We start from the raw sequence: 15,972 nt of genomic DNA on the forward strand, positions 1-15,972 counted from the left end.
AATGGATGCTGTGTGGATGATTTGAATGTCTATCAGGAGTGACTGTTAGAGTTTTGACAGTTGAAAAAGTCAGTTGAGGGGAGTTAAGCTATGTATGAGAGAGAAGGATAAGCTTCCCTGTGGGGGTTGTTAAGTTCTGAAGTCTGTGAGAGAAGCCGTCTGTGTTGAAACAGTTATAAGCTGAAGTTGAATGTATAAGAAACAGTTAACGTATATGGCCTAAGGAAAATATTGTTACAAAGTGACATGCCCAGATCCCTGTCAGTAAAAGAGAAAAGTGTGTTAGACACCAAGCATGTGTTCAGTATTTAAGCCTTTCTGGTTACAATCAGTTAATCTTTTATTTGTGAATTACTTCAATAAATCCTCTTTTATTTAAAATTATCCACTCTGAAAGAAATACTTCCCAGGACCACATAGACCCTCGTGAACGCCTAAAACCCTCGACATTCCTACCCAGAAATAGAGAAAGCATAAAGGTTTGGAAATCCTTTTAAAATTTCCTGGTGGCAGCCGGATATATAGAGTAAAACAAAACTGAAAGAACATTTTAAAGTAAACCCAGACCTCTCCAGTTAAGGGGTCATCACAGGTTCAAACCCAGTTTTGCTACCATTCACCCTATTTCTGGGCAAAAGGCAGGATTTTCCTTATGGCCAACATTCCCCTTCCTGGGAATGAAACTCATTCCAAGTTTGCCATGTGGATGCCCTTCCCTGGTGAGCTATGTGGGGGGACAGAATGAAGGTGCAGCTGTGTGTTCACCTATTGTTGCCATATTGCTGGCTGGCAAAAGGGAATTCAGCTTCATGTGGGGAATCAAACCCATGTCTGTGGAACTCCCTGGAGTCTCTCCACTCCAGAGCTACTGATGCTCGTCCCTGACCTTGAAAGCTGCAGGGAGCTCCCTTGCTTCCAATTCTCCACACATGGGAGGAGGCCATGTGAAATCCATGGGCAATTGCCACATCACCAGGTTGGTCCTTGATACGTGGGCATTGCTAGGTCTGCTAGAGAATCCGCTTATTAGGGGGGGGATTTCCGCCATTTTTTAAAATTCAACGCTTCAACAAACTCACGGTTCAACGTCATTCTCGTCATTTCATCTCAGGTAAGGTTAATTTCGCCAGATCCCCACACGCTTGTCCCGGTCAGCAGCTCCTGTTCCATGCGGAAGCAAAGCGGCAGCACTGTCGGGGCAGAAGGGAGCTTCAATTCACCGGCTGCGTGCCCTGGGAGAGGCAACTCTTTAGCATCCCATGGCTAAGAGCCCTTCACAAAGGCTCCGGGGGGGGCGCTCCCAACCGCCAGCTCACAGCTTGCATTCCTGGGAGCACCCAGGGGAGGTGGCTGCCATTGAGTTGCCAATAACTGGAAATCGTTTGTCATTTATTTTCCTTCTGTGATAGGATGCTGACCAGTTGTGCTGTGCTAGGTGGCACCCTGCCAGTGTAAGTGTACCACAGCCAGTGGGTTCAAAGGATGGGGCAGTTAAACAGTTTACTGCTATTGCACAAAAACACTGGGAAAATGTAAACAGCTGTTGAAGGCATAACATAGCAGGAATCATACCTGATAGCTTCTTTTCCCTGAAATTCTGAAGATACAGGTTCAGTAATCTCACTGAAATTTAAGTTCTCAGTGATGCTAGCCTCATACAGTTCCTTATAATTTCTTGTTTGTTTTAGCCAAAATGAAGGCTTCAGGAAGAAGAATGAGCTTCGACGCAACCCATATTCCCCTAAGCAATACAAGTAGAAACATAAACATTAAATACAGGCTGGACTCAGTATATAAGGTGCACATATTTTGATGGCATTCCAAAGTTTTTAGCTTGCTGAACAGGCTTATACTCTTTATTGTGGGCACAGATCCTTATAATTGAAACTTTCTAGTTCTACAAAAACTCATAAGAGCATGTGTTTTTAACATTCAGCAAGAGCTAGTATTTAATTACTTTGCACATATTGATCTGGGGATATAGACGCTTAATTACTTTTTCTGAATCCAGCAGGAAAACACATAAAAACTCTCTGCAGAAAAGTTTTGAACAGCAGCCTGAAAGAATTTCTTCACACATTTAGAGAACTTATTTACAGTTTCTTTTAATTGTAATGCACGGTGAGTAAAAGTAACCTGAGATGTTCAATGTGATGCTGGTGAGGCAAAAGTACTTCATTGTAAGATTTTGCACTTGCAGTGTCTTGTTTAAACTGGTTGGCCACCCATGCAAAACAGTTACACATATTTAGATCAGAGACGTAAAATTTCCAAAAATGTTAAAGCTATGAGAAACACATTCCCACTTTTTTTCTTTTCCGATAAAAACAGAAATTTTGGGGGAAACCAGAATATGTGCAACAGTTATCTTATCAAACAAACTTATTGTACTACTTTAACCACCAAAAAAAGTACCATATGTATTATAGTTTATACTAAGAGGTAGGAAAAATGAACATTGAAAATAGAAAACAAGTTCTATAGTAAACAAAAGAACGATAATGTTTGGATAGAAAGTCTCATACCATCACAATAGGACTAGTAATATATTTGGATATTGGGTTACACTGAATTCATCAATAGTATATTATTACCATACATATAATAACATATTAATTGTGGACATAATTAGTCACATTTAAACAATAAAAGCACCTTTGAAAACATTTTGATGTAATGGTGTAGATTGTTTTACATGAAAAAAATCTTCATGCTACATATTCTGAATGAGTAAAATCTTGCCTGAAAATATTTTATTCATTTCATAACAGAACATAATTGCAGTTTTTTTCAGTGCGCCGCTTTCCATTGGAAAATTTTCATCCCAGGTCTTCACATCTTTAGGTTTGATGGGGTCATCAAATCTTTTTGACCGTACAGGCAGCTTTGGAATTTTGAGAGCAAGCAGTAGGAATCACCCCAAAATGCCTGCCACAGGAGGTAGAGCCAAACCCAAAGTGGCTGCCACAGGAGGTGGAGCCAAATGCAATATCTCTCTGCCTTACTATGCAAAAGGATATGAGAAGGCATCTCTCTGCCTTACTATGCAAAAGGATAAGAGAAATCAAAAGAAGAAAGGAGCATACAAAGGGGGAGGGAGAAAGAGAAAAGTGAATAAAAAGAAAGGAAGAAAAACCTGAGAGGGAATGGAACCAACACTGACTAAGGAAAGTGCGGGTATTTTGCTGATCCTCCAGTGTCTGGTGCTTGCTATTGCAGCCATGGAAAACCCTTTCATTCAAACAAGGGCAGCTAATAACAAGCCCTGCCTTACAACGGTCCCACCTATTTTCTGAAAAGTTCAGCAGATGCCAGAGGAAGTACTGGTGAGTACCATAGTGCCATGTTGTGGAACCTCAGTTTAGACACTCATCACCAGCGCAGTATTTGTCCAGGCTACAGACCTCTAATGTGTTAAGCACGCATAGCCGTTTTGTACTGGAACAAACCAAGTTTAAACAAGATGCTGGGTCTGTGCAAAGTTGCATAAGTAAGTTCTTCTTGCTGGCCAGCACCATGTTTAAATCAGGCCTCAGAAATATGCATAGATGGAGAGATATAACGGCAGAATTGCTAATTCTAGCTATGTATTCTCTGCCATATGACCCATAATCTCATCTCTCAATGTAGAATACAAAGGGTTCCCCCCCACCCGCACATACCACGTGTCTTCCAATGAGCTTTGTGGCTTTTTTAATAGTTCCCAGGCAGTCTCCTATGGAGGCAACTACTGGGTCAGATCTGCTTCGCTTCATTACATAAGGTACCATCAGGTAATACCTGGGAATATGCTATGGGAATACATATTTGATGTCTGTTCAGCTGCACACATTTTTCTCTGGTGCAATTCTAGTTATGCATAATGCTTTCCCTTCCCTCTGCCATGAGTATTGTTCGATTAATGTTGAAGACTGCAACTTAAAGCCCTATGCTCTTTTATGAGGAGTGTATGCTGAACATAATTGGAAAGCACTTGTGCAAGCCACCAAACCCTAGAATTACCTCCGACAAGATGCTACACACTTTATGTTGCGTTTGGGCCTTAAAACCTAATCAAACACTAGACATTATGTATTTTTCTCTTATTCAAATGTGTGTACCTGGAATCACCTGATCCAGATAAAGTGCTACGAGTAGGTAAAGCATACTGTCCAGGGCCAACAGCAACAGAGCAATAACCAGTGGATAAGGACCATAAGTTAAACTTGAGAAAATAGCCCCTTCTTCATAATCTTCTAAGTGCATAACCTGCAAACAAACAGGAAACCTGAAGATACTACAGTACAGCATGACTATACTAATAAAAATAAGATAGCTCTACATAAATATAGGTATATTACAAGTCAGAGTCTCTTGGAGATAGTACAGTATACATACAGTGCAAAACTGCTACAGAAGCTGTTCATTACAACTGGTAGCTGTTGCCTTAAGCAGGCTACACAATGACTGTGCTCAATAAATTGTGGAATGAGATTAATTTGCACTATGTATCTGTTCTAACATTGTCTGAAAAAGTCAAAATTCATCAATGACAAAGTAACAAATACAGAATGTTTAATAGTAGGTGACTAATCATTTTATTCTGATATATAGCATTTATGGTATCTTGTGTATGAACCAGTGAAGCTACTGTTCCTATAAGACTACATACAATAGTATGAAGTAAATGAAATACTTTACTAACCTGTGCAATACCAACTAAAAATGTGCACTGACACAGAGGGCTAAGTAACCACACAAGAGACTTTGGAAAATCCTCCAAAATGACAATGGTCAGTCCCACAAAACCAAATGCCAAGGTTGTCAAAGATTCAACTGTACCAACGTGCTTTGATTTTTTGAAAAGTGGCGTCAACATGAATGCAAAGAAAACCTAAACAGAAATTTTAAAATAATTATTGCTAAAGAAGAAATTGGCTTGCTTAATACCTGCTACAGGCACTATTCTTTAAAAATTATTATTCAAGGTCTGAAATAATCTAAATGGCCAAAACAAAGTTCAAGTCGCAACGTTATTGTTGTGTGACTTCTACAGTATAAAACAGGTGCCTGATTCTGCAGTGTGTCACTATGTAAAACTTTTATGCTAAGGACGGGGAAGTGGGGATGTTGCATTTTCATAGGAAATGTAGGGGGTTTCCCGGTCACTCAGTACAATTCTAGATCCATTAAAATCAATGGCAGTTGAACTGTAGCCTTAAGTGGCCACTTAGAGAAACCCTTTTAAGGTCTTCAGGTTGAAAATACATATTACGGTTAATCTAACAAATGTTACCCTACTACTCAGCAAAGTCTGAAACCTTCTCCTAGCCCTGTAAGGTATAGCCACCATTAGGCCTTTATGTTTGGGTTTATCACTCTTCTTAGGCTGTATGTTTTGGCAGACCCCTAGCATGGCCTGCTAAAAGCAATGTGCTTGTTTTAACTACATCCACCTGTGGCTTTTGGCTGTTAAGAGAACCTCCTTGGGAGTCTCCCTAAGTTGTTTCAACCTACCAGTGCCGATTAGCTTAGTGTGTCCTGATTGGCTAATGGGTTCATGGGCTGAAGCAAGAATATCTGAAAGCATGCCTCAATCAGAGAGCCAGAGGCCGGCTATTCTATCAACAGGTGAGAAGAGGCTACATCTTCTATCCCCCCACAATATGGACTGTCTGGCACAGGATGGACTTTCTCTTTCAAGCCTGTGAGCAAGAACTACATGACGAACCTGCCTCTGATGAGCGAGCCAGCAAGCTTTCAATGTATAGTAAGATAGCCTTTAGCCAGATGTAGTTCCGTATTATTTTTTCTTTTATTTGCCTTGCCATTGCTTGTGTCTTGAGAATAGTTCCTGCCTAGCATACATTCTTTGTAACTTGAGCAGTTTACTAAAACTGGAATATTTTCCTACCTTCTAGTGACTGGAGTTTCTTACTGAGTATATGCAGATAACCTTAGAGGAGAACCTGGGAAGCTGAAAGCCTCTGGTAAAATGTCTAGAACCCTTGAGGCTCCTGGCTGGCCCAGGTGGCTGTGGTTTCAGTGCCTGGGAGCAGAAGGGCTCTCTAGGACCATACAGGCCCAAGTGGCCTTCCTGCAACAAAAGGCTCTTCCTTTGCCAGAAGAGCCAGGTCCATTGCAAGAAGGCTCCTTGTAATAAAAGAATGCTTCAAACTTTGCTGAACAGAGTGGTAGGATATAAGACAATACTTACTAGGGGAAGGGTTATGTAGTTAGTAGCCATTCCAATACATTCAACATGAAATGAGAGAATATCTGCCGAAATATGTAAGCAGCTGTAATTATTTGGGAACTGTTATTTACTGAGGTAAGGTGCCAGCCAATGTTCCCTCTAATTTTTTTCTCTGACTGAGCACAGCAGTTCACATCCTGAGCAGAATCTAACTGCTGTGATCTTAAAATGGGCAATGGGCAGTGCAAGACCCTGTGCAGCTCCAGGCTGCTGCTGAGTGGGGCTTCCTGTGTTAATGCGCAGCCACTCACATGCAAAGGTTAGAAGGAACATTGGTGCCAGCTTCCATTCAGAGCAGAGCAAAGCATAGAGAAGCTATTTTTCCAAGTATGTTAACTGCAAGAGGGACTGTTAAAACACAGTGCCCTCAATATATAAACAGTGAGTACACACACATACATACACACACTTACGGAGGATATTCCATATAGGAAAAAAAGAAGAAATATCACAAAGCTGCTACTTTTGGGGAAAAGTGAAGAGAATGTTGCAATGATCGACATGAGAAGGGACATGACAAATATCAGACTGGTGTACAGTAGGACCCAAGAAAGCCTGGAAAAAGAAAAACATAATGAAGGTTCATGAAGTCAAATTCATCTGCATAACTATAGACAGGTTACTTACCTGTAACTAATGTCTTTTAGTGTTATCTGTGCACTCTCACAACTGGATTCTGAGTCTGCACAGAATAAGTGCAGAACTTTCTAGAGATTTAGTTGAGCTGGTACTCTCTCTCTACAAGACCCTCTAAGATTTCTCTGAGTGAACACGTTCCCATTCTCTAACTTCTGACCCACAACAGAGGCACTAGCCCTACAAGAGGAGGGTTGAGTTGTTTAACTGCACAGATAACCACTTGAATCATATTAAGCAAAGTTAAACAACTTCTTCTTTGTGTTTTTTGTACAGTCCAACAAGTTTATAAATGGTAAGCTGATATAGCAGTTACTGAATGCTGGATGCATCACTGAAAGAGGCTCTGTAGAACAATACTGCCAAACACAGCATCAGTATGAAACTTCATACTGGGTAAATTATGCTTAACAAATATGGAAGAAGCCCACATAACATTTTTGCACAATTCATACTGGGTTATTCCCCAAAAGAAGCTGAAGACACCATCATACCTTCAGGAGATGACATTAGGAGTGGCATAACAAAGTGGCACCAAAACCATGGAATTCCCTCCCCAGGGAGATTAGTGTGTGTCTCCCTACACCCTGGGTGAAGATGTTTCTGTTTTGTCTGGAATTCCTTTCTTGACACTCCTCCTTGTTTAATTGCTGATTTTACATGTGCACACTGTTTTAAGGACGATTTGTATTGTCTTTTAAACTGTTTGCCAGCTTAAGGTCCTAACTGAGTAGAAAGGCAAGAAGCAATTGTTTTAAAGAAATAAGCAGCTTGTGCTTCAAAATTATTCTGGAAAATTCGTGTCTAAGAAAAGAAGTTTCCCTTAGAAAGAGTTGCTCATATGAAGAATACAGGACATTTAGATATAGTCCCCAGAATACCAGGTGGGGCTCAAACTGGGCTTTTCATAGGCCAGGCCAAGCATCCTACAACTTGTGTCACAGAGCCGGCTTCAGTATATATAAAAAAGGAATACCTGGAATCTCTGAAACTAAAGGCACCTTCTGGGCAGCAATTTCTACTCCAGCTTCAGTCATCACCTAACTTGTATCAGCACATGACACTTGAGATCAACTGGGACACTTTTAAGTTCTATGTAGCCCTGCCTTGTTGTTTCTTTAGTCACAACTTGCACAAATTGCCAAGCTATGACATGGCCCAGACTGAGTTTAAGCTTGTCTGTTTGCCAGGTGTGGTTCATCACCCAAGCAACTGGTTGGAGCACCTAACAGCCAGAGGAGACTGATGTGACTTGTACCTATTCTCTCCAAGACCCATGCCACTGCTGCCGATGTTTAAGGGGGCTTGCCTTGAAGAGACCCCACAGGATCCGTCACCCCCATGCAAACTGATGATGATGACTATTTCAATGTATTAATTACCCTATCCCAGCTTATACTGGCTCTGGGCGATATACAAAAGGCAAAATGCCATAAAACAAAATATAGATTTTAAAATATCCGTATATAGCTAATAAGAGATAAAACCAGAATAAAAGATCCCAGGTGGCAATTTACAATTTTCTATTCCCATTCCGTTTGAATCTTTGAAGTAGACCAGAAACTAGAATCCTGCAGCTGTCATGACTTGGGTCCTATACCTGTAGACTGGCCTGAGGAGCAGTCATGGGAAGCAGCTATGGATGTACATGTTCCTGTCCTATTCTGCTAGTTCCACCAAAGCTATGTTCAAAAATGTAGCCAAGCCTCTCAGGGAATGATGACACCTTGGAAGAGGAAGGATTTCAGGAACTAAATAGACCCAGCAGTAGAAAGAGAACCCACCTCACAGTCCTTGCCATACCTGAAGGCCAGGGGACCCAGGGCCCCCAGAGGAAAGCCCCAAGTCCACCACAAAAGAAAATATTGTATCTGGGGAGCCAAGAACTCCCCCCCCCAGTCTACCTTCACCACCCAGCATTACCCTTGAGACCTCAAGAACAGAGAAGGTAGGAGCCTGAACGGAAACCTGAACTAGAAGACAGAATAGGATGAGATACCCCGGGCATTTGGGGTATCCCTTCACACAACCTTAATCAGGAGGAGCAAGTCGAATCCTGAACTTTCCATGATCAGGGCTGCTCTCAAGTTAACAGGACGAGTGAGGTAACCAACTACTACAAGAAATTGGTTCATGCTCAATTAATCTGCCTGGAAAGCCCGGCTGCTGATCTGATTCTGGCTCTCCAGTCTCTTGCCCACCTTCCAAGTTCCGAGTTCTGTGGACAACTCTTGTGCTGATCTATGCTCAGCTGCCAGCCCTGATGGTACTTGACAATTTGGAAATGGAATAGAGCATGAGTGACAGCAAAGGTAGGCGTCTTTAAGTCTAAAAGGACAGAGGATCAGATGCAGCTTTTGCAATGGGTGTTACAGAAAATGTGAAATGATCATAAATTTGAAATAATCACTGAGGGAAGGCTTAGCAGTAAAGTCTTGTGGATGCTAACAAGTCTAGAACCTCATGAAATCTATAATCCATAAATTCAATTCACTGTACAAGATGCAGTTACAATTTTTTAAATGTTTATGCAGAAACTAGTCTCCATATGATCAAAGATGGAGACTCACAAACAGTCTCCATATGGTCAAAGATGGAGACACCTCTCTGACTCAGAAATGCAACCATGACTGCTATGCAGTTCGTAAAGACCCTTACAGTGCTTCTGGGGCTCTGAATGGCAGAATTTGATATAAGCAGCAACTGTTTATGATGGTAAAACATAGTAGCAGTTGCTGTCTGATATATGAAAATAAACATCCTAGAGATTTATGAAACCAGATAATAAAAAATCATTGGAGAAAGGATGAATATTGACAACAGAGAATACAAGTGGTGAACCAGTGGGGGTGCAGCCTGGGAGCCCCTCTGGGCCTGGTGGCGGCCATGCAGCCCAACTCCCAGGTTGCACCGCTGCCAGCTGTATGGCTCCTGGGCCACATGCCCACCACCAGGCCCAGAGGGGTTTCCCAGGCTGCGCTGCTGCTATTGGACTCAGCATGGCTCCCAGGGCCAAAGATGACCCAAAGGTAAGTGTGTTCTTTGCGCTTTATGCTACTTTACTTTTGTGGGGATTTAAACCTCCCATGGCTGTGGTCACATGGAGCATTTGCCGTGCTAACGATACAGATAGTAGGCGGATTTTCTGGGTGCGATCACACCGCAACATCTGGGAAGCGTAGAGCTCCCGTGGCTAACCCGAGGCTTCCCGCCGAAGATGCGGAGTAAAAAACTAGTACCTCCGAGGTACTAGTTTCCGGAAGCCGCAGGGCAAGGGTGGGCGTCTGATCGCGTTTCCGGTGGTCTTACGTGGCATCCGCCGCCTGCCGCTGTTTGTTGCACACAAGGGTTTTTTGGGTCTCCCAAGTCTCCGCAGGTTGCGCAACAGCACCCAACAGCGCATGCGCACAAAGAGCGATTGCTAGTGCGATCGCGCGGCACGGCTTCTGTGCCGCGCTGCAGAATACCCGTCTGGTCGGCATCTCCCCCCTAACCACGGGACCTTGACCAGGACGTGTGCTCAGGCGGCCGCGCGTTAGTTTCCTCCAGGGCAATTAGCCACACCTCCCCCCAGCGATATCCGGCCCGTGTGACCGGGGCCCATGTATTTATTGTTTAACTTTTCTGCAAACCTGGGAAGTACCCCAAGTTTGCTGGAAAATGTGTTTAGCCTCCATGTGGCCCCGATCTGCAGATTTAGCTATCCGTAGATGGGGGCCACGCGTGGCTAACAGTATATAGATAATGCTGATTTAGCTATCTGTAGATGGGGGCCACACGTGGCTAACAGTATATTTGTCCTCATCCTGCAGAGGGCCCAGATCCATCATCTGAATAGAGAATTTCTGTTGATACAGAAATTTCAGAGGCATCAGTGTACTTTATAGTGCTGGTACTATTTGTATCAGGAATTGTGAAATCAGACCAGAAGACATTGTAACAATGTGTATTGGGATGGTGGAAAGTGGAGCAAAAGAGGCATATGCAACAGGAATCACAGACAAAGGTAGTGCTATCAGTGGAACAGCAGAAGATGCAGAGAAAGTTTGCACAGAAGTTATTAACTGTACTGGAGCCTGCAATAAGACAGCAGATACAAGCAAAATAAGCTTAGATTGTCCCAACAGACTCTTCTGTCTGTCCCTTCAGTCAGGATGGCTCATTTTATGTCAACAAGGAATCAATTTTTGTGTTGCTGCTCCACCTTCCACTCTCCCAGACCATGCCTGTAAAGACTCTTCCCTAATGGCATTTGGAAAACACCTCTAATTTTGAGCATCTTTTGTTAGTGGTTAATGCTCTGGATGAGCATTTCTCCATCTTTCATTTGGTTTGGACAGTTGATTTCCATTAGGCAAAAGTATTTTGTACTGAGTTGATAAAGTCACCTTGGGCAAAAAATGGGGGGGAAATGACTATAAAGGTAGCAAATTCATGTTCACATCTGGGACCAGTTCTGAGATTTGAATATAGGCCATAACTGATACACCCCTTCTTAGTAGCTCATTAGGAGAAGGGTTCAATAAATATTTATTAGTTTCTCAATCTTTTGTCCCCTTTTTGGTCTCTGCTGACTTGCGGGACTGTTTGACATGTCTGAAGCACTAAGAATAGAAGCCAGTATAGCAAGGTCAGCAGTCAAGACTAGTAAATTCAGAGAGGCCAGAGCACCAATACTGGACAATGTAGAGGGCTCACCTTGAACTGGGGAAAGCTTAGTCACTTTCTAGTAACAACCACAGCTATCACCTTCAGGAAAAGTAAACATGAACCATGGCTGCACAATAGGAAGACAACCACCACAGGAATGGCACTTAGAAATTAATCTATAGCACCAAGGCATATGGCAGAATCCCAGAAAAACCCTAATACAAGGTAACCATAACACAGTGCGTAATAAAATGAAAACACACTGATTAAAAACTAAGAAGCTCTACAAGTGAACTCCTGGAGAAATCTCTCAGCAGTCATCAGAAGAAAACTGTACAGAAAGGCACTAGCCTCATCCTTCAGAGCACACTTAGAGGGGCTTGCCTCTCTATTCAAGGGGTGGGACAGGTATGCCATGCCAGCTCCTTCCACCAAACTGCCTGAAAGTTTACTCTGCACAGAGACAGAACCCAATTATTGAAGGTCACAGAAACTAAGGAGAATAAGCAAAGACAAAGGCATTAAATGTTAAACAATGCTATACCAGTAGATAGTATCCAAATGTGTTCAATACAAATTTCAAAAAGGATGGAGCGCAGAGTTCTAGCACGTATATTTACATAACTAGTCCTGTGACCTCTGAAAATACTAGCAGACATTACATTAGCCAAAATCAAGCCACAAGAGTATAGAAGGGGTGTGTGCACGGAGGTTTCCTGCATTTCTCTCCATTCTGGCAGCCCTTCTGACCCCAAGAAAGATTGTTTCTGTGGATGCAGCACCAACAGCTGCATAAATTGGTCCCTTGTTGAGCGGCAAACCTACAATGATGCAGCAGCAGCAGAACTGGAAGAAGCAGCAGAAGACAGCCAGTCTACTGCGGGCCTGATAGAAGCCCTCTGGGGGGCTGATGCTGCCCCCAGGCCACATGTTTGACACCCCTGACTTAATCCTTTGTGCCTTACAGAAGAAAGTTCTTCCTCCATGATGGATGCCCTTATCTCCTTTAAGAAGGTATCTTAGAATATTTTTCTTGCTGCCATTAGCTGCTTTTTGATATCTCATCTCCAATACTTCGTGCTTCAGTAACAAGTGCTGAATAACAGGATTGGGCTATAAAGGATCCTTTGTCCACCATTGTTCCAACCTAAGAAAATAGGACACAGATCCCAGTTCAGTTTACTCTAAAGTCCTAGAGTTTATTGAAATCTTCCTGGTGTTACATGCGCATGACCTTCAAGATTACTTAGGCCCGTTTCTCTTTCAAAGTTTTACACTTTAGATCTCAAGCCCTTTAAAAGTCCCTCTAAAAACAAAATGTGCAGCCTGATCCTAAGCATACTTACTTAAGAGAAAGTTCTACTGATTTTAATGAGATTAATTCCCAACAGTACATGTTTACAGGATTACACTTGTGACACACTTCTTACAAAGAAACACCTTTGGTATTTAATGTGGTATCATCTGCTTACACTTTCTCTCCCAGTGATGATACAAAGGCAACTATGTAATGGAATATATGGCACCTGAAAAAAACACTTGTTCAGTTATATGGGTGATACTAAGCAAAGAAAGAAAAGCATACAGATATTAATGTAACAACATTTTTCTAACTTGGATCAAGATATCAGAGAGAGAGACTGAATTATAGCATGTACTTCACTCTCTTCTAACCCTAAAGAGCCAATAAGCCTTCAGGTCTAGAAGATGGAATGAATGCACTGTGCAGATGCTATAGCATGAGTGGAAGAAGTAAGGGAAGAGGATGAGTGCAGATGAACAAACACGAGGATGGATTACAATTTACAACTAACACTAATTATTTGGAAGGATGGACTGAGAATTACTGTATTTTTTGGACCATAAGACTCACTTTTTCTTCCAAAAAAAGTGGGAGGAAAAGTGAGTGCGTCTTATGGACCGAAAGTTCAGAATATTTTTTTCCCTGTTTTCCTCCTTTAAAAACTAGGTGCGTCTTAAGGTCAGGTGCGTCTTATGGTCCGAAAAATACATATTAGGTATCTGTTTCTGAAAAAGGTCCAAAATTGATGGATAGTTAAGGCAATAAATAACCTTTTTCTTTAGTTACAAGAACCTAACATTATAGTGGTCTATAAGGATTATTCTACTTAACTGACTATTTTACTTTCAAGTTAAATGGCCCAAAACTATAAGAACAAGAGATCGGTGCCAAAAACATCTTGCATTAATTGATCCTCAAGGTAAGGTCAAAACATTATGAGCGTCTTCTCTTGAGATAGAGAAACAATAAGTCATCTATCCTGTTTACGAAGTCAATAAAACACATTCTCACATACCAAAAAGCAGTGTCATGAAGACCCATAATCATTAAAAATTCCTTCAACTTCTTCTCCTTTTCTGCGACAATATGGGTTGCCAAATAACAGCCGAAGGGTGAAAATGCAATTACTAGGTAAATTAAAATGATTGCACGAGGAAAATTATCTATTTCCATAATGGCAGACTCTCCCATCATGACCACATTTGTAAATTCCAGGTCTTCCAAAACTGAATGATTAGTCTTCAACTAAGAAAAAGAGGGAAATGTTGAAATCAGTTTCTGTAAGATTACACTGGCAGCCATGACAATTCAAGCAAGAGCCATTCAAGACTTGGCAGTAAACTGCCATGGTAAAGCACTGAGATGCATTTTGATTTTTTTAAAGCTCAAACATCTTTTACACAAAGAAAAAACTATGTATATAAATAATACAATAATCTGAATGGAAAAGAAAAATACAGTAATACAAAATGTTCAAAACTAATTACCTAATTCTAGTTTCTGACTACAAGGCAGCCATACTGAGTCTAACTCATCTATGCATTTACCTTTCTGTAGTGAGGCCCCGGTCACATGGGCCGGAAAACGCAGGGGGGAGGCATGGCAATTTGCAATGCCACAATTTGCCACGCGACAACACGATCAGACGCTTCGGCAACACCCCATGGTTCCGGCCCTCCGCGTGTGCGCCGCAACGCAGACGACCGGAGGGAAAAAGCTGCGCCGGCGCAATCACACCATGGGGATGTGGAGGCAGTCTGTGGCAAACAGTTTGCCACCACCTTTGTTGAGGTATTTTTTAAACGCACATTTTCGGCGGCATGCCATGGGTTAGCCACGGTGTGCTCCACTTCCCAAATGTTGTAGTGTGATCGCGGCCGAAAAATCCGCCATCCACTTGTGGCTCTCCCGCGGCAAATTCGCAGTGTGAACAGGGCCTAAGTTAATTTAATTAAAAATATGTTTCCTTAATTTTTTCGGTCCTTTCCTGGATATCTGGAGATGCTTCCTTTTTCTTGTATCTAGCATATAGAATTCTGGCTATAGTAATCATGTGTAGTATCACGGCCTGGTAACTTTTAGGGAAATGCATGACATTATTTAATATCAACATTCCAGGAAGAAAAGGTATGTACACACCTAAACCTATCTACATCTTTTCAACAATAGTTCTCCAATATTTAACAGCATGTGGACAAAGCCACCATATATGTAAAAATCCTACTTTGGATTGTTTACAGAACTGTTACTCAACAAGCCATATTGCAACATGTTTTTTTGGGTTCGTATGCCAAAGACCATTAATTTTCAAGGTATTTTCCTTAATTGGGTACGAATTGAGATGGACAGACCATATAGGGAGGTTTAATTGCAGACCTGTTCTGGAATTGTACAACCAAGAATCTTACACCAATTCTCGCGAAAGGTATTGTTCCATTTAGCCACATTTAGAAGCAAGTGAGAGATCTGAGAGATAAGGTATTTACCATCATTCATTAATATTTGCTCAAACTCAGAACAATTTTTCCAGTTCCAGTTGAGTCTGATTAGGCATTGACAGGCTGTGCTCTACACCACAAGGGAGTATTGTTTTAGTCGATTTTAGCCTTAGTTTTAAATAGTTTTGTCTGTATTCTGTTTTTAATTCTTCCTTTCTCCATTTTGGTGAAAAGGGGGGACAGTGAGAGTTTTTAATAAATGAGGAGTGAATGTTTTCTCAGCAGCTTTATCACAGGCAGTGCCAGTAGCTATATACATTGGAAGAGTTCTCCCTCAACTGATTAATGCTGTTGTTGTTGCCGCTATTTATCTGTGTTGTGTACTTAGGGCTCTGACTCCTAGGTAACTTCCTGTTTTGAAACCCTTTTTTTCTTTCCTTTTTACTTACATGGTGTTAGGCAAAAGGTTTATTGGCTTCTGGTAGGGTTGCCAAATACCTTTTGTTCTGCAGCGGGGGGCTCCCGGACGGCGTCTTCTGCGCGTGTGTTTCCCCCTCAGATGGCTGTGGCCCCACCCCCAGCATGCCCGGTGTCAGCACGTCACCTCTGGCTGATGTGCACGCCGGGGTGGGGTTTCCCCCGGGGCCCAATTCCACAGTGGCGGAAATCGGGCCTCCAAAGCGGGGGGAAATCCGCCCCCCGGGGGGAAT

At 42.1% G+C, this 15,972-nt stretch overlaps 1 protein-coding gene across 1 annotated transcript in view; it reads right to left on the bottom strand.

Annotated features, from left to right (window-relative positions):
• Window positions 1-15,972, bottom strand: part of ABCA5 (ATP binding cassette subfamily A member 5) — a 106,175-nt gene that overhangs the window by 52,032 nt on the left and 38,171 nt on the right. The window contains exons 7-11 of the mRNA XM_015428298.1: window positions 13,840-14,069; window positions 6,649-6,790; window positions 4,685-4,873; window positions 4,101-4,248; window positions 1,573-1,741 (exon numbers count right to left, since the gene is read on the bottom strand). Of these exons, the coding sequence (XP_015283784.1) occupies window positions 1,573-1,741; window positions 4,101-4,248; window positions 4,685-4,873; window positions 6,649-6,790; window positions 13,840-14,069 (878 nt within the window). The remainder of the gene's footprint in view (window positions 1-1,572; window positions 1,742-4,100; window positions 4,249-4,684; window positions 4,874-6,648; window positions 6,791-13,839; window positions 14,070-15,972) is intronic.

The sequence above is a fragment of the Gekko japonicus genome, unplaced genomic scaffold (genome assembly GCF_001447785.1).
Source record: "Gekko japonicus isolate JY-2015 unplaced genomic scaffold, Gekko_japonicus_V1.1 scaffold3023, whole genome shotgun sequence".
NCBI lineage: Eukaryota > Metazoa > Chordata > Lepidosauria > Squamata > Gekkonidae > Gekko > Gekko japonicus.